This window comes from Danio aesculapii, chromosome 13 (assembly GCF_903798145.1).
Source record: "Danio aesculapii chromosome 13, fDanAes4.1, whole genome shotgun sequence".
Lineage (NCBI taxonomy): Eukaryota > Metazoa > Chordata > Actinopteri > Cypriniformes > Danionidae > Danio > Danio aesculapii.
Window position 1 is genome coordinate 42560206 of NC_079447.1, and position 26553 is coordinate 42586758.

Genomic DNA, 26553 nt, shown 5'->3' on the forward strand with positions numbered 1-26553 from the left:
CAGTGTGTTCTTTCGCCACCTTCTTTTGCTCTTCTGTCAATTTTCTGTCCCATTCGCACATAGGGCCCTATCATACACCCGGCGCGAGACGTGTATGGCTCAATTTGTTTCTATTTTCAGACAAACGAAACCCTAATTTTCATGTTTTGTGCCACTTTGTTTAAATACGTAGCAAATCCATTTGCGCCACTTTGTGGACTCATGGGTGTGCTGGTCTATAAAGGAGGCGTGTTAAGGCGCATTGTTGGTACATTGCTATTTTGAGAAACTGAAATAGACTGCACCATTGACCAATTAAAAGCTGGTCTAAAGTCCAGCTCAGAGTTCGTTAGTTATGCGCCTATGCAGGTCCAAACACTTCCACATTGTACTAAAAATTTAAGAATTAAAATGTTACAAAAATGATTATTTTCTAAATAAATATAAAAACCACTGCATCCATGCTAGGGCTGGGCGATTTGGCCTAAAATAAAAATCTCGGTTAATTGAACATTTTAACTCGATTACGATTAATGAACGATTATTTTATTTATTCATTAAATTTTTTTGTCCTCATAGTTCACTGAAAAGTTTTATATGCCATCAAAAGGCTTCTCTGGTGCAGCTTCCAATCATCGTCAATGTAGTGCAAAGTAAGGTTCAAGAATGAGTCCATCCTCCTACTTGACCAAAGATCAGATGTGGCTGCAAAATGGCCGCAGGAGTAGAAATCAGCCACAGCCTTTAACAGAGCGGGGTCATACAGTATGACACGTAAGGAAAGTAACTGAAAAATGTCCTGGAAAAATTTGATCGAATATAGGTTCTGAATGTCGATTTCGATAACTTTTTGATTAATCGCCCAGCCCTAATCTCAGGGGAGCTTTTTTCAGTTCACTCATGACATATAATGTTATTATTATTATTAGCAGTATTATTTATTATATGCATATTTATATTTGTTTTAATAAAAAAAGTTTAGATTTGTCTTCCTCTTGGTGTTTGGAGACATACAGTGTATGTGTCCCTATATGGGGCATAAGAATAGGACGTGTGCTTGGATTTAACTCAGTTTTTTGACCACACTTCGTTATTATTGTTTTTGTTTGTTTGCTGGAAATTAGAACTGAATTTAGAAATAGTTTTGAACTAATGGATGTCTTCAGTGGAGTGCCTACAACACTGTTTCCTTATCCACAAAAGTAAAGGTGTAAAGTAAAAACTAATGTAAAGTAAGGAGGCCGAATGGAGGAGGCTCGATCTTTATCCTCCTGCTGCAGATGGTCTGTTTAACTGTTTTCTAGCTAGTAAATTGTTCAGTTTTTCCACTTACAAACTCCGCCATGTGAATAGTTATGCTCAAAACACACCCATAACTCATTAAGAGAATAAGCACAACCCTGTTAGACCATGCTCTGAAGTGGATTCTGACATGCCCTTAATGCTTTTGCACCATGTGCTTTAAACTTTGCGCCTAGATTGTTAAAATAGAGCCAATAGTCTTTTAAAAATAGTGAGAGTGCAGGTAGATGGTGCTAAGAGCAATTCTTAAGAAAGTAACATAAAAAAGTTTTGTTTACTAACTCATGTCTGATTTTTATGGAATTTATTCAAAGTAAATCTGGACACATACCGCTTTAAGAATACTGACAGCCTCTTTGCTGAGCCAAACAGGATACAAGACGTCATCATGGAGAATGGACTCAAAAAGGTCATCCTCGTTATCTGCTTCAAAAGGAGGCTGTCCGGCCATCATCTCATACATCAGCACACCTAGAGCCCACCAGTCCACGGACGGACCATACTCAAGCTCCTGCAGGATCTGCAAGAAATTCATCAAAAAGAACAAGAAGAATGTAATTCAAAACTGGAAGAAAATAGCTGAGGACACATGATCAAGTCCAGATAAAAGCACTTTTTAGCACAATATTCTGTGCTCATTTAAGAAGAAAAATCTGAAGATTTTCAAGTAATAAAACATGGTTTAGGAAAAATTTTATTTACAAATTAAGCCAGCAAAAATCAAGAAAATTGTCTATAAAAAGGGTGTAAATGTGATGATTTAGAAGCTTTTTTTGACATTGGGATAAAATGTTAAATTTGACATTGTTGAAAAAGAAACGAATATTAAAAAAAATCTTCTATATTAAATGTAAAATATTTTTATTTGTGTATATATGGTAAGTGAAACATTTTTCAGTGTTCATTAAACTCATTTGCTTGTTGTCTGTTTTCTTTTAAAGTCTTTAAATTTAATATTAAGCCTTGAAGGGTAAATACTTAATTTAATTCATGGGGCATGTAATTCAATCAATATAATTCAATAATTCACATAAAGCATAAAATGTTGTACATATTAACATATTAATTACATAAAATTGACATATGCACTGGGCAAAATATTTAGCACAGCTGTGTATGCTTCATTTAAACAAGAAAAAAAATTCATTCTAAAACATGGAATAAATGTTATAGAAAGCAAAAATGTAACTTTCTCAAGCATCAACATATTGTTACAACAACATATTGTATATAATTGTTTTGTATTTCTTGAAAATTAATGCTTCGATGAATGATCTGCCAGATAGAACCTTATAATTCCAAGCAGAAAACTACTTTTCAGAATTAGAAGGTTCTATCTGCATTTACTGTGTTTTTTTTACTCCAATTTGCAAATGTAAGAGAACTTTGATCATTTACATTTAGAGAGCATTTAGGGTCTCTGTCATGTTAATGTATGAAAGAGAACTGTTACACTCATATCGTTTGCTATACATTTTTGAGATTTCAATATCTCAAAATCATGTAGAATGCAGATAGAACCTTATAATTCCAAGGTGAGGAATTAACAAAATTTTTTTTTAAATACTAATAATCTTTTATAGTCTTGATGAGAAGAATTAACAGTAAATAATGAGACTACTTTGCATTTGTGCTTGTAAGGGTGTGAAATACTGTACCTCTGGGGCAATATAATCTGGTGTGCCACAGAATGTTGTGGTTGTGATGCCATCCAGGATTCCCTCCTTACACATGCCAAAGTCTGCCAGCTTACAGTGACCTTCTGCATCCAACAGAATGTTGTCTAGTTTCAAATCCCTGCAAACAGCAATATTAACCCATATGAAGAATGACAATCTCAAAAAAAAAAAAAAAATGGCAAGAACTGTCACTGTGGTGATATCCTTTCACAATGTACACATTTGTATCTGAAGGGTTCATTTTAAGACTCAAAGGTACATATTAGCAGTGTTGGGGGTAGAAAATAATATTACTTTTCTAAGTAATGAGTAAAGTAACGCATTACTTTTAAAAAATAAGATTAAAATAAAAAATAAAAAATTTGAAAAATTATTGTGGAAAAAGGGATAGACTTTTTATTATTTTTGTCTCTTTTTCTTTTCATAAAACAATTTTTTTAAATGAAAAGAAACAACAAATATTTGTATTGCTTAAAGGTGATATATTAAGTGAACTTCTCTAGTGTGATATGTTTTGCATACTCATTCATTCATTTTCTTTTCGGCTTAGTCCCTTTATTAATCTGGGGTTGCCACACCGGAATGAACCGTCAACTTATCCAGCATATGTTTTACGCAGCAGATGCCCTTCCAGCTGCAACCCATCACTGGGAAACATCCATACACACTCATTCACTCTCATACACTACAGACAATTTCACCAACCCAAATTCACCCATACTGCATGTCTTTGGACTTGTGGGGGAAACCCACGCGAACACAGGGAGAACATGCAAACTCCACACAGAAATGCCAACTGACCCAGCTGAGGCTCGAACCAGCGACCTTCCTGCTGTGAGGCGAATGTGCTACCTACTGAGCCAACATGCAGCATGTTTTGCGTACTAATGAAGCATTTTTGGAGAAGTAGATGAAGCTGACGGAAATGCAAAGGCCTGATTGTCTAAAATTACTTTAAGCTCTGCAGCAAAACTTCCTGTGAGCACAGAATTTGCAGTTAAGCAGTTTTGTGCTTTTGACGTTGAGCAGAGAATTGGTAGAAAAAGAGAATGTATGTATGGGTGCGGCCAATGGAGGACTGGAGAATGATTGACTACTGATGAATTCCACTAAACTTCACCTGTTAATATCAGTTATGTATAAAAGCACAAATCAGGAAATGAATGTAACTTTTGCATTGCACTGAGGATCCCAGAATTCTGTGAATCGAATTATTCATTTGTATCTAATAAATTATTAATATTGTTGACACTGAAGAAAAACCTCTCCTGACCTTTTTTATTGAACACCCATGGAACTGATTAAATATTCCAACAAAATGTAACGCAAGTTACTTTTAGTTTAATTAATTACTGTAGCTTTTAAAAATAAATTGTTGAATTAAAAGTAGTCACAATGAATCACGCAGTCAATGAGAGAATGTGTTCATTATTTTGTACGCATCGAAGAAAAGGAAAAGGGGATTGTCTCAATGAACAGTGATTTTACTAAAGACAAATAGTAAAAAATTAGCAAACACGTTGATTTAAACTTTCATTAATCTGTATATACGGCATGTATACAGTAGCTCTGGGTCAGGAAGTTATCAGATAACAAAATTCTAAAGTATATTTTTGGTGTGTTTTTTTTAAAGGTAAATGAAGGTGTAGGTTATAAGGTGCTTTGTTAATTGCAGAACTCCTCCAAAAAGAAAGTTCTGGGAGGGATCAAGCTTCAACCAGGTAATAAAAAGCAAAAGTAACTAAAAAGTTACATAATGCACTATAAAGTAACATAACGCACTTACTATAAAAAAAAGCACAACTAGGTATTTTTTTGGGGAGTAACTCAATATTGTAATCCATTACTTTCTAATGTAACTGCATATTAGCACCTAAACAATATAATAAAATATAATATGCACCTTTAAGGTATTATCAGGAGCTATCACTAGCTATGTTTCTATCCAAACATAAAGCTTTGTACTCTACATATGTACATATTGTACTTATATATATCCTTTATGTACTCCAGTGACAACTCTTAAAGAGTACTGAAAAATCATATTTACGTAAAAGTACCATTACTTGGCCAAAAATGTAGTGCAAGTAGAGTAAACGTATCTGTTGCAAATATTACTCAAAATATGAGTAAAAATTAACCCTTTAGTGAGTATTACGCTGTAAAAAGCTGATGCATTTACATGTAATTTGTGGATGTTTGTAAACGTAACATTCTGTAGTGCATTTAGTTATTGCCCAGCAGGCACACAATGTCATAAGATAACGTTAATATTTGGTTTGATTTAGGTCGTGATGTCAGGTGACCAAAAGTCAATGTCTAGCCAGCGTTTATGAACAACATTATTTTTCATAAACATTAAGTGACAAAATCCAATGTAGAGCCAACATCTTAAACCAATGTCATATTGACATCAAATAATGACATTTATTTATCAGGTATGGCAACCAAAATCCAACATCTGATAGACGTCATAGTGGTAACGTCCACACAATGTCAAGCTGTAACATCATTAGACGCAGATTTTAGGTTGGACGTTTGACATTAATGTCGGTCCTACATTGGGTTCTGATGTCAACCCGATTTTAAAATCCAAACAAAATGCAATGTACCCACGACGTTGGGGTACAACGTCAATTTGACGTCATGTTGACGTCTCGTGCTTGCTGGGTGTTGGCCATTTTGGTCATCATACAGTAAACATCCACCATCATCTCATCAGTGACATGCATCTAAACAGTCTCTGGGTAAATGTGTGTAAAGATTTTGGACATCTTATTTTGAACACTTTAAATGCTTTCAAACTGTTTGCTGCAATTATAAATTGCCCATGTCTTGAGGTAGATCATTATGATTCGATTTGCCTTCTATGTGATTTTTCTAATCCCCATAGACAAGAAAATATAAAGTATGACTGCAGGTTGAAGGAAAGCAGTGGAGTAAAAGTACCTATAGAGCACTAAACATAAACTCAAGGAAAGTAAAAGTACACTTTTTTAAAACTACTTAGTAAATTACAATTTCTAAGAAAAAATAATCAAATACAGTAGTTTAAGTATTTGTAATTTGTTACTTTACACCACTGCAGCTCTTGTACTTTTATTTCAGAGAGAGTAGATATGTTTAATAAGTAACTCAAATGCAAAGAATGAACGCATTGAATGAACTGAAACAGTCAGAAACTAAGATGATTATATATATATATATATATATATATATATATATATATATATATATATATATATATATATATATATATATATATATATATATATATATATATATATATTGGGAACATATGGATACTCATAACTGCAAACTGAAATGTAAGGACAAAATGCTTCAATAATTGAAATAATAACTGAAATACTGAAATAATCTGCAATACAGGACCTGTAGTAATGTATTTACTATCATGAACTAATAATTAGCAATGCTTGAACAGCATTTATTGATCATAATTCAACATATACGAATGCATTATTAAAAACACTGTGCTTGTTTAGTTAATGCACCACTAACAATGAACAACTGTATTTTCAATAACTAAATGAAACGTAACATGAATAAATTAACAAATATTCTTTGTTCATTGTTTGTTCATGCTAATGAATACATTAACTAACATTAACTTAATTTCTTTTATTGTAAACTTATCAAAGTAATTAATGTAATACATTCTAAAACAACTGATGCATGATGTAGATGGATGTTTCCAAATATTAAACACTTTCAAAGCAGCAGGTAAATAATTTACTGACGCTCATATGCCTGATATTAGTTTGGTCAAGCGGACACTAATATCCTGATGCCTGCTCGTGCACACGGACAGACAGCAACAGAACTATCCATGAACAAACACACCAGACCATCAACAGACAGACTGAGTGTCAGCAGTGTTCACAATTTCAGTTTGATCACAGTTTGAAGACACTAAATAAATATAGTTATAAACAGAGTAGACATTTTGACCTTGTCCAACAATTTTACACCCTTTCAACCAATTTCAGATGTACAGTAATGATCAGATTGCTTTCATTGTTTATATGATCATAACAAAGACCACCTAGAGGACTCTTCATCTACTGACAATGTGGTCATTATTATGCAAGATGTAAAAAAGCAAACCAAAAGACACAGATTATCATCAATATCATATCCATCAACATCTTTTTCACTTGCTTCTTTTTCCACTCATATGTAATCCGCATAACTTGGGCTCATTTATTTAGTAGAAATTGAGCATTGCACTGGGCATACAAAATCAACAAGATTGGTAACATGTTGGTAACATTGGTAACATTCAACTCCAGATTGAAAAGTTGCTAACAACTTCTGATTGGAGCACTAAAATGCATGCTAAACCCATATAGAAACCATTTTTCTTATACTACCACAGGCTGGGGCACAGCATGTCATCATAAAGTGAATATATCCAGCACAAAAAGAAGGTAAAGAGAGAGACAGAGAGAGAGAAAGAGAGTAAAAAAATGAAAAGGGAGAGAGCGAGATGATAAGGTGCAACTGATGAAAGACAACAAGGAGTTGGATGAAACCAGTTGGATTGGGGTTTGATGGTTGATTGCAACAAGAATGTCAACATCACTTTGCAGGATGTCATTCAGTCAAAGGTGTTTTCATAAAACTATCCTCACTGGAAAGGGAGGGGAGCGTCAGATCGCTTATGCAACTGTTCTTTTACAGAAAAGCACCCTGGTGCTCAGCACGTTGCTGTTGATCTAAAAAAAATTGGCGCAAGGAGCTCCACTGCTTTCTGTCTTTCCCCACAATGAATGTTCAATCACTTTTTTTGTGTGGACAAAATGCTTGTAATAACTGCTGGAAATAACTTGTTTTAGTAAATGAAAACTAATACTAAAAGTAAAACTAATGGTCAAAAAACTCTTCTGTTAACTAAAATCACAATAAACAGAAAGCTGAAACTAAACAAAACTAACAACAGTCAGTTAAAAATAAACTGAAATAAAATAACACTTTTAACACTTCTTTTCTATTGCAGAAAATCTGAAACACATATTTAACGATCTAGGCGCAAAGTCTAAAACGCATGACGCAAAAGCATTAAGGGTGTATCCGAATCCACTTTTGCTATTTTAAGGACTGAAAAATACAGTTTGCGCCACGGCGCATGGTCTAACAGGGTTGTGCTTATTCTCTTAATGAGTTATGGGTGTGTTTCAAGAATAATGTGCATTAAAACTAATCAGAGACTCATCTCCTATTCCCTTTAAGAATCAGTTGTGTTGCGCCATAGCGCATTTGCTATTTACATGGTGGACTTTGTAAGTGGAGAAACTGAACGCTTCACTAATGAGAAAACAGTTAAACAGAGCATCTGCTGTATGAGGATAAAGAACGAGCCTCCTCCGTTCGGCCTCTTTACTTACGCCTTCTCTTTCTCTTTACTTTTACTCTTTACTCAATCCTTCACTTTCGTGGATAAGGAAACTGTGTTGTGCTCACTGAAGACATCCATTGGCCTACATATTTAATTTAATTTGTTAAGCGCAAAAATTCGTTTCTAAACAAAGCAAAAATTATTTCTAAATTCAGTTCTGATTTCCAGCAAACGAATAAATGAACAATAATAATTTGTTATAAGTTATACCCAAACAAATGTCCTATGGTCCATATGGTCCAAAACCCAACAGGTGGACAAATCTAAGCTTGTTTTTATTAAAACAAATATAAATATGCCTGTAATAAATAATAATGCTCATAATAATAACATTAAACAAAAGCAAGTTGTCATGAATAAACTGAAAAAAGCCCCCCCGAGATGAAGAAGGCATGGAGGCAGTGGTTTTTATATTTATGTAGAAAATATTAATATTTGTATCATTTTAATCCTTTAATATTTGTTGATTTGTAAAGATATTTGAGTGTTCCTCAACATCCTGTGTGAATTAAGCAATGTGTACACGTTTAAGGCGCACAAGTAACACACTCTGCGCTGGACTTTAGACCTGTATTCAGCTGGTCAATTGCACAGTCTATTTTAGCTCCTCAAAATAGCAACGCACCAACAATGTGCCTTAACACACCTCCATTATAAACCAGCACACCCATGAGTCCACAAAGCGGCGGCAAATGGATTAGCTATTTAAACAACGTGGTGCAAAATTAGGGTTGCGCTGGTCTGAAAATCTTGCGCCTTATTGCGCCGGGTGTATGACAGGGCATTTACATCTGTTGCCAAAAAAATAACTGTAAAAAAAATCCTGGTTGCCTTACATTTTTAAGATGAATCAAATTAACCCTATGAGTCTATTGAACTTATATTATGTTGAACTGAATTAAAACAGCTTGCATAACTTATAAAATTAAGTTAGAACATGATTAACTTTCTGATGATTAAGTTTCTTTTTACAGTGTAGGCATGTTCAACTACATACTGAATTCTTCTTTTTTTTCTTCTTTTATTTAAGTTGTATTTGTATGGTTTTGGATTCAGTGTTTGTTTAAACAATTTTTTTACTTTAATTACTAAAAGGTTTCCACAATAATTAATGTAAGCCGTGCAAACACTAAACTTTGCTCGCGTTGACACTGGATGTGTTCTGGTAACTCTGTTAACTAGAATTACAAAAACTAAAACTGAAACTAAATAAATAAAAAACAAAAAAATGAAACAGAAATGTGCCCACAAAGTAAAAACTAAACTTAAATCAACTAAATCATGAATGAAACTAATACCTGACATTGGTTGTACTTGTAAATATGCAATGGGAAAGACTCAAAATGTTAAAGAGATAGAAACCTACAGTATTTTGCTTTTAATTAAGATTATTTTCTTTTATTTTAAAGTCTGTGTGTTTGAAACAAAGCAAGTATGCCCAAAGAAAGCAGGTAGAAAGTTCACAAGACATGAACAGCTTCTTTGCATTGTACTCTTCCCACATGCGTTTCTATATCACAAGATGTTGCAGAATCGTCCATCTTTCTATCTGTTTCCCTCTACCCATCCATATCTTAATCCAACAGTAGTCTTACACACCTTTCAGCTTGGTATGGTCACATCACTCTGCCTTTCCTTCCCAAGAATGACAACTTATTTAATCCAGACAGCTTTATTTGTTGATTTAGAGTATGTGACGTTGCTACATTGGATTTTCTTATCTGCCCCATTTGAAGTGTGTACAGTAAATGCTACTGTCCCTTTGCTCTTATACTCCAGGATGTTAAAGGTGCTGTATGTAAGTTTTTGACTCTTCTAAAGCATAAAAATACCATCATATGTTTACAGATATTTAGAAAACATGTGAACATACTTGTTAATCTAAAAAAGCAATGTCAGTTATTCTGCTTTGCAAATTTGCATTACGTGTTGGAATGTCTGCCTTTGTTTTGGTTCCTTTAACACGCCCAATGTCAGTTTAGCCAATTATATTTCAGCACCCCAGGTTGACTTTGTGGAAAACTGCGTATTTGATTCATTCAGTCATGAAGGCTCTTAAAGTACGCATCCGCGGCTGAAAATGCAGCCTCCGAAATGAGATGTAGACACAGAGTTCCACATTAGGTGAGCAGGTGACATTGTAACCCTGTGTTCTAACAACATGCTACGTGACAAGATTTGCAGTGATAAGCAATTTGGCTGTTTGCACCAGACGCAACACAAAAGAAATTTGAATACAGCCATTCAAAAGCACAGAATTTATGTGTACTCACTGCACTACAACAAAATGGTAATTAATACATATTAAACCTCTTTAACATAATTAAATGTACATGCTGAATCGCTGAATCACGGTCCTAAAGTTCAATTTCAAACGGTTTATTTTATTTTTAATATCTAAGGTGAACTATCTGCTGCTGCTTTCAGTAGTATGGCAATAAATGTCATGCAAAATGGCGTTCAAATTCACATTATTACCCTTTAACACTGAATAAAGCACATGACGTGTACCTGAGGTGATCATTGTCGTAGTTTTCTGTTTATCAGCTGCAAGAAATAGAAGCCGTTTCTAAAATAGAAATTTCAGGTGTTGGTTAGGACAAAATGTATGGAAATATGTAAAATATTTCTTCTATCGCGTGCCTTTTCTTTTATTTAGAACATGATTTAAATCAGCTGTAATTTAATTTCATTAATCAGCTTGTCTTGATGTAAATGTGCAAAACTAATGTCACTTAAATTGTCAGAGAGATGAAAGACTGTGTTTTCTACGAATGGTTCGTCAACCCCACTCACCCGTGTGAGGAAAACTTAGAACTACATAATGTTTTGAGGTTTTTGTGGGGTGTGTTGGGGCCATCTTTATTGGCATTTACTTAAAACAATAATGCACATCCGAAATGTATTTTTTAATTATTCCTAACGTAGTAAGTTCTACAGTGCTCTGCTTATATGAGCAGACCCCTCACAAATCTCTTAAACTCGAATTTTTAATAGGAATACAATATTATATTTGTGCATTGACATTAGATTAGTCAGTACTGAAGCCAAATCTGGAGCTTATCTAACAAAATAAATTACGACAACGGTCCAAAAACTAGTACACCCAAATTTATATGTTATAGAAAAATATTAAATACAAATTTTAAAAAGAGGAAAAATCAAGAGAAGCAAATTTTTTTTTGTTTTTTTGAAATAGTTGAAATAGTTTTTTGCAATATTTTGCTTGAATTTAATTGTATTATCTTTCAATTTCTAAATAGGTTTGGTGACTAAAATATTATTTTAATAAATTTATCTCTTTAATAAATCTGTTTTGTTTAAATGTAACAAAACACATTGCCTATATACACTGAGAAATGGATAGAAACATTCATTTTCAAAATGGGGTGTACTAAGTTATGATGAGCACTGTATATTCTATTAGACCTCTATTAAAAATGAATGCTCTCTTCTAGCTGCAATGGAATTTGCCATAGGTGGAAAATGAAACCATGTGGTAAAATGAATGAAATGGTTCTTTTACATTGGACATTGCTAAGTAAATGTAATCATACAGTTAGAAAAGCAATGCTTATAAAAGGACATTAGGATAAAGATGAAAGAAAAATGTATCAACAACATGAAAAGCTTTGTTTTAACATAAGCTGAAAAAATGGCTATGAAGAAAATTATTAATTACTATATTATATAGGTTTTACTACAGCTTCTTTCATCTGGAAGCAAGAAATAGCATAGTAGGAACACAACAAGGCTGAAGCAGAGAAAGACGGAGAAAGTGAAACAGCAGCAGACTCAATTTAGAGCATTTCCTGTGTTTTCAAGTGAGTCTTGAGAAGTGATTTTTCCATTACGTACACAGCAACCTTTCTCTAATAACAAATGAGCTAAAAAGCTGCAAAAATATGAAAAACACCACAAGCTATTGCCTTATAACAAACAAAGGAAGGACATGATGTATACATCTTGTATGTATTAATTATATAAATTTATTTAACTAAATTATTTATATCAAATAGTTATTTGATCAAGTAAATGGAGCCTTGATGATCATAAGAGAGTTTAAAAATATACTTGCTTACAGGCCTTAAACATGTAAGCTATGCTGTACACTACATAAAGTATTATATGTATATTCTATTATAGTTATATTCTATTATATTTATCTTATTTTGCTATTTCGTGAATTATTATAAGGAATTATAAGGTGCTATCTGACATTTTTGTCAAAATTGAGTTCTTCACATATTCTTATTAAATGACAACTTATTTACATTATGTGATTTTTTTCAATAAGTCGTTTACATTTTAAGGTTTTATCTACAAAGTTAAACTCTAGCTTGGCTCTATATGGTTCTGTCTGTGAGCCAATCAGCATTTCGAATGCACGCACGAGAACCAATCAGGATCAGCTTTCTTTTTTATTTCACCAGACTGCTCCGTTGACAGCGGGAAAGACCAGAAAGAAACACAAAATCAGAGTCGATTAAATAATGCCGCACCACACAAAATTAAGAATTTAAAAAGATGTGAGTAAATGTGATGATTTACAAGTATTTTTGAACATTGAGATGATCATACACCCGGCGCAATAAGGCCCAAAATGTGTTTGCCCCAACATGATGCTATTTTCAGACCAGCGCAACCCTAATTTTGCTGTTTTCTGCCACGTTGTTTAAATAGCAAATCAATTTGTGCCATTTTGTGGACTCACTGGTGTTCTGGTCTAGAAAATAGGTGTGTTAAGGCGCAGTGTTGGCGCGTTGTTATTTTGAGAAACTAAAATAAATTGTGTAATAGACCAGCTGAAAGCAGGTTTAAAGTTCAGTGCACAGCGCGTTAGTTGTGCGCCTCCCTTACACATTGCTTAATACACAGCATGTACAGCAATATGCAAATATTTTTACAAACATAAAAAAGTTTTAAAGGATTAAAATGTTACAAAAATTATTACTTTCTATCAAAATATGAAAACCAGAGCGTATTTTCCTGTCCTTAAAATAGCAACAGTAAATTCGGACACGTCCTTAATGCTTTTGCGCCACGCACTTTGAACTTTGCACCTAGATCATTAAAATAAAGTCTGAAATGTTCAAATTTACATTGTTGAAAAAGAAACAGTAATTAAAAAATGTAATATATTAAATGTAAAATATATTTTTATTTGTGTATATACAGTTGAAATTCTGGATAAAGTCATATTTGTTTTATTTCGGCTAGAATAAAAGCAGTTTTTAATTTTTTTTTAATTTTTAGGGTCAAAATTATTAGCCCCTTTAAGCTATTTTTTTCTCGATAGTCTACAGAACAAACCATTATACAATAATCAGTTATTATAAATGAGTTATTAAAACTATTATGTTTAGGAAAGTGTTGAGAAAATCTTCACTCAGTTAAACAGAAATTGGGGAAAAAACAAAAACGGGAGGTAATAATTCAGGGGGGCTAATAATTCTGACTTCAACTGTATAGTCAGTGAAACATTTTTCAGAGCCTATTAAACTCATTTGCTCATTGTCTGTTTTCTTTTAAAGTCTTTAAATTTGATATTAAGCCTTGAAGGGAAAATACTTAATTTAATTCATGGGACATCTACTTCAATAAATAAAATTCAATAGTTCATATAAAGCATAAAATTCAATGAATATTGCCATATTAATTACATTAAAGGGCACCTAAGTTACCCCTTTTTTTCAGATTTAATTTGAGTCTTTTGTGTCTCCAGAATGTGTCTGTAAAGTTTCAGCTCAAAACACCCATCAGATTTTTTTATTATACCTTTTATCAAATTCTAATTTATATATTTTTGCACCAGGAGGAAGTTTTGGTGTACTGCTCCTTTAAGGCTAGTCCTCCCTTTCTGCATGCCTTAATATCCTCCCTCGGCAGATTCAGACAACAGACATAAAGGAAGAAGATCTTATGTAGCGTTTGTGAGAAATACTACAGTAAGAACTTTTCCAATTAGTATTTGTTGTAGAGTTGCTACGATGAGTCACACACAATGTCGTTACAAAGTTCACGCGCAAACACAGATACACACACAGACACAGCGTGGACACAACACGCACACACACAGATATACACACACACACACACACACACACACAGAGAGATACAGCGCAGACACGACATGCACGCACACACAGATACACACACACAGACACAGCGCGGATACAACACGCACACACACAGATACACACACACACACACACAGAGAGAGATACAGCGCGGACACGACATGCACGCACACACAGATACACACACACAGACACAGCGCGGACACAACGCGCAGAGACACAGACAAGCTTTAGCTTTGCATTCTTTTTGCGCGCATATGTGACAGGATACAGGTTAATCTCCACTGCTGTATGGATATCTGTTTTGTTAATGTACAAAATAAACCTGATTTAACGTCCACTAAACCGGGATTGAAGCGTTTTCTTTTATAATTGTTCTGACGCGGCTGTGGTGATAAAGTGAATCTGAAGTAAATCGTTGTAATTCATTACACACACGCACTGTTTTAAAACATTTCAAACTTGTAAAACTCACTCTTTTTGATCACATCTGATGATGATTGATGATCCTAGAGAACTGAACATACCTTTTATTCCCAGTTGCTTTGCGCTCGTCCTCTCTTGTTGATATGATTATACACGTGACTACCGGGACATGTTAATACGCGCAGCTGTCAATCAATTCGGTGGGTGGGGGAACTGCACTCCTATGCCAAGTTGCGGTCGGTCTGAAAACCGCTCCAATTGGTCCACCGTTTTTATGTTGTTAAATTGAAAAAAAAGGACTGGGTGTGTTTATATCACCCCAATATGACAGCCTATACACTATACCTGCACATATGTCTGTCCAAACAGCTTGAAAAGTAGATTTTTCACCAAAGGTGCCCTTTAATTTAACATCTGCACTGGATAAAATATTTAGCACAGCCGTGTATGCTGCATTTGAACAAGAAAAAATATTAATCTAAAACATGAATAAATGTTATAGAAAGCAAACTTTTTTCAAGCATCAACATTGCAACCCCAATTCCTCTTATTATTTTTTTATTTTATTTCTTGAAAATTAATGCTTCAATGAATTATCTGCCAGATAGAACCTTATAATTCCAAGCGGAAAATAACTTTTTAGAATGAGAAATTTCTATCTGCATTTGCCCTGTTTTGTTTACTCCAATTTACAAATGTAAGATAATTTTGATCCTTTACATTTAGAGAGCATTTAGGGTCTCCGTCATGTTAATGTATGAAAGAGAACTGTTACACATATATTGTTTGCTATATGGAATGCAAAAACTTTGAAGCTCAATATCTCAAAATCATTCAAAACGCAGATAGAATCTTATAGTTCTATTATTATTTTAGATTTATTATTAAAAATCTAGTAGCACTCTTAATGCTCTTAAATTTCAATTAAAAAATAAATTAATGCTCGAAAAAAAAGCATACGCATTTCTCGCATTTAGTTTTGTTTGAATGTATCTTATAATCTGTCTGTTGATGGATTGTTAATAATAAATCTTCGATTTCTGTACAGAGTAATTTACATACACAGCTACGGTGAGCATGAATGAAACTCATTAATAGTGAGTTATTTGGAAGCTCTCAAAAGGTTACCAAGCAACGTTTGCGTAACCTAATTAATATTCATCCATAACAAAAAGCTAAAGGTTTTCTAAATAATAATTGCGCAAAACTTAAATTGCATACAAGCTTAGTACAATGATTAGATTATAAGTCTCAGTTTCGACCTTGTAATTACAGTATATAGTCCATAAAGGACCTTGTTTACTAAAGTAAAAGCATTTTTCCTTTCAGTGTGCTCCTGGGTTAATGCATATCAATTAGCTTTTACTGAAAGAGGATCAGAAATATACTTATTGTGTGGAATGGACCAGCACCTCAATCGTCTTATGTTCCTTTGTAGGTAAAAGGCCACAAAGAGCACATCGATCTGACAAGCAGATCTTGCAAGTACAAGGTGTGGAAATACAACAAGAACCGCCAGCTTGCATGTTCCTTCGCGAGCCCTTTTGAGTCGCAATGCTTTTGTGGCCTCCATATCCTGGCAAGAATAGCACTCCCATGTTACACCATTACAAAATCCTTCAAGAGCCACAGGTCAACAAAAGATGGGTAATCAAGCAGAGGAGTCACATCTACGCCACCTGCTCTTACTATCTATTTTTAGATGCACTGATTCCTGAACAACAACCAAAGCAGCCATTTGCAATCTACAGCAGGGTCGTCAAGCTCCAACATGCCTTCTTTAACCAGATCAAACTTCTGTGGTTTCAGTCAAAACTGCCACCATGTCCTTCCCTGATAGGGAGACAAATATGGCCCCTGCACATTTTGTTCTAGAATGTTCTGCATTCTATTTTTTTTTCTATGGTGGTATGTGCGACAGGTCACAGAGCGGTGAAACTGATTCACATGAGGGAAAAATGTGGTTCTGCCATGCGCTTGAAGCAGCATTAACATGTGTTCTGACACGCAGTTCTAAAACAATATAGGGCTTTCCCAAAGAGCAGGAATGCAATTGAAAATAAAATGAGGCAAGACCACAGGGAGAATAATCGGGAATCTTTATTTGTTTCCCTTTATTTGTTTCACATCATGTCAGCATATGCTCTGCCTTGAACTTATTACAGGGGCTTACAGTATTACTGAGCTACCTGAGGTTAAGTGGCACAAAGATGACAGTTGATGGTGTGTTTCTTGCAGCGGGAGCAGATTTAGGGATGACTAGGGCTAGATGTCATGTTTTGGACACTGGGCGTTTATGAGGCTTATTACTGAAACCCAACAAATCCTATGGGGGGAAAGTATATCTCACATGTCAACTCAATGGCGTCACTCTGTGTGCTACACTGTCACCAGAGATGGGAAGTTACAAAGTACAAATACTTCGTTACTGTACTAAAGTACATTTTTCTGGTATCAGTACTTTACACCACTATTTATTTTTTTGACAAGTTTTTACTTTTCCTCCTTATATTTTTACACAAATATCTGTACTTTTTACTCCTTACATTTTTAATGCGTTTTAAACTATATTATTTTTTGTCATTGCGCAATTTGAATGCCTTTTGATTCAGTCAATCTATTCTTTGTCATTGCGCCTGCGCGCTGCAGTGTACGGCTTCAACCTCTGATCATGTACTGTAGGCTTGTTTATTTAAGCTTACCATGTCCGCGATGTGAACATGACTGATGTCATGCTTATTGTTATGTTCATACCGGGTAATAAGATGTGTTTTGGCCAATCGGATCACAGGTAAAAAAAGAGATGCATTCCTGTTCAAATCTGCCATTTAAATTGGGTAAAAGAAAATGTTTGAAAAAAATTAAGCAGCTTTAGGATAATGCAAAAATTTATTTGTAGTGAAATACATTCAGTTTTTTATTTCATCAAAAAAAATATACACTTGAAGTCAGAATTATTAACCCCATTTGAATTTCTTTTAGTTTTTTTTTTAATATTTTTCAAATGATGTTGAACAGAGCAAGGAAATTTTCACAGTATGTCTGATAATATTTTTTCTTCTGGAGAAAGTCTTATTTGTTTTATTTTGGCTAGAATAAAAGAAGTTTAGAATTTTTTAGAAAACATTTTATGGTCAAAATTATTAGCCCCCTTAAGCTATATATATTTTTGATAGTCTACAGAACAAACCATCGTTATACAATAACTTGCCTAATGTATATTTTGGACAAAATGAAGTGTTAAATTTAAGACATTTACTAGTTATAAATACAGAATATATGCAGAAGAATTACACTTTAGAATATACGAATGAGTATGGCAGCTGTTGTTAACAGCCGGGATGTTAAGTTTTGTGTTCAGGTGATGATACACACAGGGCAACATTTTGAGCAGTGCTGTTGGACATTTTTGTAGAGTGATGTTGCTTGGCTAGTTTGTGACTGAAAATTAGAAACAAAATTTTGAAAAAAAATTAGAAATGTAAGTTATTTTGTATAGATGTATACATCATGTTTGTGTAGTTACCCAGTGAAAGTAAAACAGGTTGTAGTAAGTAATACTTTTTACTGAAGTACTTATTTCAGGCCATACTTTTTTACATTCACTTAAGTACAGAAATGTAGTATCTAAACATGAGTATCTGTACTTCTACTTGGGTAAGGGATGTGTGTACTTTTGCCATCTCTGACTGTCACAAAGAAAACATTTAATTGACAGTGAGAAACGACTTACAATATCTGTAGAAAACACACTCTTTCATCTCTCTGACACTTAAATAGGCACTTGCAACAGTTTTGCACATTTGCAAATGATCAAATGATCTGTATTTAAGGTATAATGTAGTCTTTTATATCTGAGCTAAAAATACTTTCTGTCTATACATCTGTTAAACAGATATATAGAAAGACAGACAGGCATCTCATGTGAGTATAAACAATAAATACAAACTAACGGAACTTTATTGTAAAGTGTGACCAAATTTGGTTTGGCATAAATCTGTGATTAAAAAAAAAAAAAAAAAAATATATATATATATATATATATATATATATATATATATATATATATATATATATATATATACATCAGCTCAAATTATTATTTTCCACTGTTCTCTATCATCATAAGGCCACCGGGCATCATATATATAAATGATGGCTAATATTCGATGGCCAGAAAGTGATTAATTTTTTATAAATTGTTCAAATATTGGTGTCTGTGATGCAGCAAGTCTAGAGACTTGTGTACACCATGATTTTATACAAAATTCACATTAAATAGAGTAAAAAGTGGTCATAAACGAATATTTTCGCAATTCAAACGACTTAACAAGCAGATGTTACTTCTTAAGTTGATATTTTGGAACTGAACTATAATCCATCAATTATTATCATTTTAAACTATATGTGTTTCGGTATTAACTTTGTTTTCTGTCAATTGGATGTTGGACAATAAATATTTTAAACCAACCGTATAGCTATTATTTATTTAAGCTACTTAAAAAATGATAACATTTCCAATTTGACACTATTTGCCCTATAACATTATTGAACAATTTCCCTTTTTCTCCATATTCACAAACTTAAGTGTAATGTTTTTATGTCCCTAGTGAGACATTAAAATCCTGAACATAACATTATTTTGCGATCCCAATCTCCTGTATGAAGTACCTGCACAATTTATGTTTCCTATGTTTTTTCCTGTTCTGGACCAGAGTAAAGCCAAAGCCAGATTAGATGAGCCCTATGATCAATCTCCCACCACGCTTTGCACTAAAAATTATCTTCACCAAGTGTGGAGTGCTACTGCTTTGCGCCAGGGTCATCATCACCATCATCATCAGGTAATTGACAGAACTGGAATTTGAGCCAAATCTTAGGTGTATGACTAGAAGTTATGTGTGTGTGTGTGTGTGTGTGTGTGTACTGTTATTCTTATACACACAATAAGCCATTCATATTGACTGAATCACATCCTGTCCACTTTCTTGCCAAAGTAACATCATGGCAGTGATTATAACCGTAAACAAGGGTCAGACGACTATGAGGTAGGTAACAGACATGAATGGATGTCGTGGCAGTTTTCCAACACACTGTTTTTAAATAGATCCAACTCACAGAGTGAATGAAGAGTTTTTTTAGAGACTCGCTTATTTTAACTTGCTCTAAAACATTTTTGCAATTTCAGGCTGTAATGTTGGTCAATTTTATAAGTTCCTTGCTTTAATTCACATTTTCTTTCCTTCGTATCTTCCAATTCAAATAAAGACCAGTGAAAAAATAAAACAAGCCAGTAGTTACTCTTTAATTTTGTTGAACATGCCAGTATGAGTCTCTAATGTAGCCAAGGGTTGAGATTATTGTTACTTTTAAGGGAAAAAATAATAAACTTTGTGCAATTAAAGTCGCCGAAACCTCTGCTTGACATATTTGCCTTAAGTGTCCAACTTTCAAAACCCCATTTCCCGTCAGTCTCTGAAAGTCTAGGTTCAGGAAGGCTGTCTTGGGGAGGAGGTGAATTGAATTCAATACAACATTAAACTCCAAATGATATTCTTCCTGCCCAAGACCAGAAGGAGCCCAGGACTAGGCAGAGAATGGGTGGGTGAGGAAGCTAAAGTCACTGGGTTCAACGAGGACCAGAGGGGCAACAGGATGTAAGGGTCACGATGACTCGAAGCCAAGTGATTTGTGACATCTGTTGAACCAACTACAAAATGACAAGTTAAATCTGTAGAACGACAAATGAATGTGTATTACATGTTCTAGGGATCCAGTCCAAAAATATAATACGGTTATAATGTTGTGTATGTGCAGCTGTTTTTGTGTTGTACACATTATTTAACAGTGAAATGACAGATTAAACTTTGTTTGCCATGAGTACAGTAGTTATGATGGATTCATGGTAAATCTATATTATGTATACATTTGTCTTGTAACAGATTATGATATCGTTATGTAGCAATACCATGCAAAGACATCATAGCTTTGCATGTCGCATGGGTGCTCATCAAAAATAATCTCTAGTGCCGCATAGTTGTTTTGATTTCAAATATGCAGTTTATTCAAATATGCAGTACATTTTTCCATACCTGGATTTATCTGATGTTCTGTTGGACATTGTAGTCGGAGGAGCCGCAGTGCTACTTAAACGCTTTCAAGCGCGCAGACGAGGAAAGCGTGCAGGTGCGCTTGTGAAACTCAGACAGCGCGGATTTCGGACCGCGTTGCCTAGCATCCATCTGGCAAATCTCCACTCTCTACCCAACAAAATAGACGAACTCATTCTGCTCTCTTTTTTTGCATTCAGCTGCTCTGTGTTTCACGGAAACCTGGCTGAACGACACCATACCGGACAACGCGCTTCACCTACCGGGCTATCAGCTGTTCAGAGCGGATCGCGACGAAGAATCAACGCGGAAATCACGCGGTGGCGGGACGTGCTTATACATCAATGAAAGGTGGTGTACAGATGTAACAGTTTTAAAGAAGATGTGCTGTCCAGATCTCAAAGCACTGTTTATTAACTGTAAGCCTTTTTACTCCCCGCGCGAGTTCTGCTCGTTCATCCTCGTCAGTGTTTACATCCCTCCGCTCGCGCACGCAAGCCTGGCGATACAGAAACTAGCTGATCAGATCACGGTGATCGAGCAACAACAACCGGACTCTGTTTTAATCATTCTCTGGGATTTTAACAAAGCAAAACTGTCCCGTGAACTGCCAAAATATAGACAGCATGTTACATGTCTCACAAGAGACAGCAATATACTGGATCACTGCTATACTACAATAAAGGATGCATACCGGTCCGTCCAACGAGCAGCTTTGGGACACTCTGACCATTGTTTGATTCAACTCATTCCAACCTGAAACTGAAAACAGCCAAACCTGTATTAAGATCTGTGAAAAGATGGACTAACGAAACAGAGCGGGATCTACAAGCCTGTTTTGACCTCACTGACTGGAGTGTTTTTGAAGCTGCTGCAAACGATCTAAATGAGCTCACAGAGACTGTAACATCTTATATCAGTTTCTGTGAAGACGTGTGCATTCCTACCAGGACTCAATTCACATACAACAATGACAAACCATGGTTCACTGTAAAACTCAGACAGCTACGTCAGGCCAAGGAGGTTGCTTACAGGAATGGGGAGAGGGCCTTGTATAAGCAGGCCAAATACACACTGGAAAAGGAGATCACAGTCGCAAAAATGAACTATTCTGAGAAACTAAGGAGTCAGTTCTCTTCCAGCGACTCAGCATCTGTGTGGAAAAGTCTGAAAAACATCACAAACTACAAGACACCATCCCCCAGCACTGTAGACAATGAACGACTTGCAAACGACCTGAATGAGTTTTACTGCTGGTTTGAGAAAACCCCCCACACCCACTCTGAACTGCTCTTTACGCCACCATTAACACCTCCACCACCCCCTGCCTTCCCCATACCTGCACTACAGTTTAACGAAGATGAGGTGCGCCAGGTCTTCCAGAAACAGAAGAGGAAAAAAGCACCAGGCCCAGATTTTATAACACCAGCCTGTTTAAAATCCTGTGCTGACCAAGTGGCCCCCATCTTCACCCTGATCTTCAACAGATCACTGGAGCTGTATGAAGTGCCCTCCTGCCTCAAACGCTCCACCATCATCCCCATCCCAAAGAAACCCAAACTTATAGGACTAAATGACTACAGACTGGTGGCACTAACATCTGAGGTCATGAAGTCCTTTGAAAAACCGATGCTGGCCCACCTGAAGGACATCACTGAACCCACACTGGACTCTCTTCAGTTTGCCTACAGAGCAAACAGGTATGTGGATGATGCAGTAAATATGGGACTGCATTATGCTCTGCAACACCTAGACAGACCAGGGACCTATGTGAGGATCTTGTTTGTTGACTTCAGCTCGGCGTTTAACGCTATCATCCCAAAACTTCTCCTGCCCAAATTAATTCAGCTCTCTGTGCCCTCCTCTGTCTGTCAGTGGATCAACAGCTTCCTAACGGACAGGCAGCAGCTAGTGAAGCTGGGAAAATTCTCATCTAGCATCCGCACAATCAGCACTGGCGCCCCCAGGGGTGTGTCCTCTCCCCACTGCTCTTCTCCCTGTACAAGAAAGACTGCACATCAAAAGACTCCTCTGTGAAGCTCTTGAAGTTTGCAGACGACACCACACTTATCGGCCTCATTCAGGACGGTGACGAGTCTGCTTACAGACAGGAGGTTAAGGAGTTGGCTGTCTGGTGCAGTCACAACAACCTGGACCTCAACACGCTCAAAACAGTGGAGATGATAGTGGACTTCAGGAGAAAACCCCCTGCTCTCCCTTGCTGAGCATCATGGAAAGCATTGTGGCAGCAGTGGAGTCATTCAGGTTCCTGGGCACCACCATCTCTCAGGACCTGAAGTGGGACACTCACATTGACTCCATTGTCAAAAAAGCTCAACAGAGGCTGTACTTTCTTCATCAGCTGAGGAAGTTTAACCTCCCAAAGGAGCTGCTGAAACAGTTCTACACCTCCATCATTGAATCAGTCATCTGCACATCAATAACTGTCTGGTTTAGCTCAGCTACTAAATACGACCTCCAAAGACTACGTGGAATAGTTCGGACTGCTGAGCGAATCACTGGTACAACCCTTCCTACTCCCCAAGAACTGTACTTATCCAGAGCGAGCAGAATGGCTGCCAAAATCACTCTGGACCCCTTACACCCAGCACCCAGTCTCTTTGAACTTTTACCTTCTGGTCGACGCTACAGAGCACTGCGCACCAGAACAGCCCGACACAGAAACAGTTTCTTCCCTCAGGCAATCCATCTCATGAACACTTGATGATAATAATTGTGGAACCAACAGCACTACTTGCCATACACTTTTATACACATATACACTTATTTAACAACACACTTTACATGCCAATTTGCACATAACAGCTGCACATATAACATTGTATATAGTAATAAACATGTACATACACTTGTCAATCTGTATATTTGCACTCACTACTTCTATTTTTTAAAATATATTTATTATCTGTTTTTTTGTTCTGTCTCTGTAATCCTGTTGCACTGTAGAAGCTCTGTCACGAATACAAATTCCTCGTATGTGTGAACATACCTGGCAATAAAGCTCTTTCTGATTCTGATTCTATTTATGAGAATAGTGTGTATTTGAAAATGTAATGTGAAGCGGGACGCTGGCAAGAGAGGTGTGGATACAAATGCAGGGTTTATTATGCAGAGAATGGTCAGGCAAGCAACAGTCAACACAGGAACAAACAGATGTATATGGGCAATCCAGAGATAGTCAGTACAGGCAGGTAGAAGGCAACGTAAACAAACAAACAAGGCAAGGGTCAAAAACACGGCAAGATAAGGAAAATATAATGTTCACAAAACTATTAAACAAAAAATGAGTGTCAAAGTGAGCCATACATATGTGTGTAATCAGTCCATAAGCAGCATCAGCTGTGGGAGTGTAATCAATGGAGACTTGGAGCAGGTGTGTGTGTGTGTGTGGTGCATGACTGGATCTTGTGGATTCTAATGGATCTAATGGTGGATTTGTAGTTCTATGTGATATGTGTGTTTACCAGTGATCTGTAAGGATTAGATTGCTGGTGGTTGTGACAGAAATGTGTTTAGATCAGTGGGTTGTGATGGCATTGCATGGGAGCAGCCAGATGTTACAATAGAAATAACATTGTCAATACAGTATAAGTAAAAATGTCTAGTCATAATTTGATGTGTAATAAAGTTAATATGCATTCACTATTTGATTGGATTAATAACAACCCACTAATTTGAAATACTTTTTTGCTTAATACATAGCTGTCAAGGGGTCAAGCTTTCCATTTCCTCTTCGGATGGGGAACTCCAATGCTATGTGGAAACTTTCACTATGGGGATTTCGTCAGAAACCAATCATCTGAAAGAGTATAAAAACGGGCCAATGAAATGCCAATGAATTGGCGGCGTCAGCGTGCACAGCTGGCATCAATGACAATCAGTCATGCTATAAAGACGCAGCCAGTGCCATGCTCGACATCCTTTTCGCTTTCAGAGCCTTTCACGAAGCTTCTGAGAGAGTCTTTGAGGGTTTCTCCAACCTGTGTCTACAGAGAGAGATCGAGAAGCAGCTTCTCCCGGTCCAGAGCGCGTATACGCAGTGGCAGATGGTCGAGCTGGATATTTCTCCCTTGCCTGGCGTTCTTTGGGTCCGGTCCTCTAAGAGTGGTTTGTATATAGGAAAAAAGCTTTCCTAAAAGAGCAACACGGTCGTGTAGCGCGTCTTTTTCAAGACGTCACTCCGACAGTGCATTTCTGGATGCGTTGGTTTCCTATCCCCGGACGATGGGCACGAGCACAGCGTTTCATGTCTGGGGGTCCAGTATGTTAATGCGGTGCTCGCGGGCAGTACATGCCATCACTGATGTCATGTCTGTTGCGCAGTTAAGATCGTGGCTCGTTCTTGCAAAAGAGCCACCCACCCCAGTTGTCACCCGCACTGCGGTTGGCACTCGGGCAGATCTGAGGGTTTCAGTGGGAGTAAATCCGCCGCCCTCGGGCCGCGGACCTCTCGCTCCTCCACGCGCTCCATCCAAGCTTCAGGTGAAGAGAAGCACTCCGTCCTTGGATGGTCGCTCTCTCACCTGATGACACCGGGGGTCAGATGTCCATCGCTGCATCGGAGGATGGGCTGTCATTGTCTGTGGAGAGCGCGGCGTTGGCATCTAAAAAGCAGACATGATGGTCGTGCTTTCTCGGGCTGCTTCGGCCGTGGGTCTGGTGATGGTTTATCCCCCAGCCCTGCGGCCGGACCGACTAGATGGGTGTGATGTGGAGGATATAAGGAGGCAAGACCTTCAAAGCCTCCCGTCCCCTTCTTCCCGGAAGTGCACAGTAAACTCACGCAGTCTTGAGGGCACTTTTTTCTGCCCGATCTGCGTGCGCTTCCATCCTCACCATCCTTGGAGGTTGGGCTGTCAAGGTCTGACGAGGATTCGAACCCGCTCGCTCCCTCCGGGATTATGAGCGCGGCGTCGAATCCAGAAGCAGACTTTGTGGCTGTGCTTCCCCAGGCTGCTTCGGCCGTGGCTCTGGAGATGGTTTATCCCCCAGCCCCGCGGCCGGACCGATTAGAGGGGTGTGATGTGGAGGATGAAGGCGAGACCTTCTAAGCCTCCCCATCCCCTTCTTCCTGGATGGGTACAGTAGGCTCACACAGTGTGCTGCGTGCGCCTTCCCCCTCACTATGCACGCTATGGCCACCTACCAGCGCTACCAAGCGCAGGCGCTGGCCCGGCTGCGCGAGGATGGTTCCGACCCAGGACTGAGCATGAGCTTCACACCGCAACCGACTATGCTCTTTAAAAAAAAAAAAAAAGTCGGCTGTGTGTGCCCTGGGAAGGACGATGATCACATCCGTGATCCAGGAATGCCACCTCAGGCTAAACCTGGTGATGTGCATGACGTTGACAAAGTTCGCTTTCTTAACTCACCCATATCCCAGGCTGGCCTGTTCGGCGACACCGGCGGTGAATTCGCCCAGGAATTTACGCCGGTGATAGAGCAGTCAGAGGCAATGGGGGATGTCTCTATCGGCGGGATTGTATGACCGCTCCCCCCCGCCGAGCCATCCACATCCACTGCTTTTTCGCCGAGGA

At 37.0% G+C, this 26553-nt stretch overlaps 1 protein-coding gene across 1 annotated transcript in view; it reads right to left on the minus strand.

Annotated features, from left to right (window-relative positions):
• prkceb (protein kinase C, epsilon b) overlaps positions 1-26553 on the minus strand; it is a 149924-nt gene that overhangs the window by 10882 nt on the left and 112489 nt on the right. The window contains exons 12-13 of the mRNA XM_056470795.1: positions 2940-3078; positions 1613-1801 (exon numbers count right to left, since the gene is read on the minus strand). Of these exons, the coding sequence (XP_056326770.1) occupies positions 1613-1801; positions 2940-3078 (328 nt within the window). The remainder of the gene's footprint in view (positions 1-1612; positions 1802-2939; positions 3079-26553) is intronic.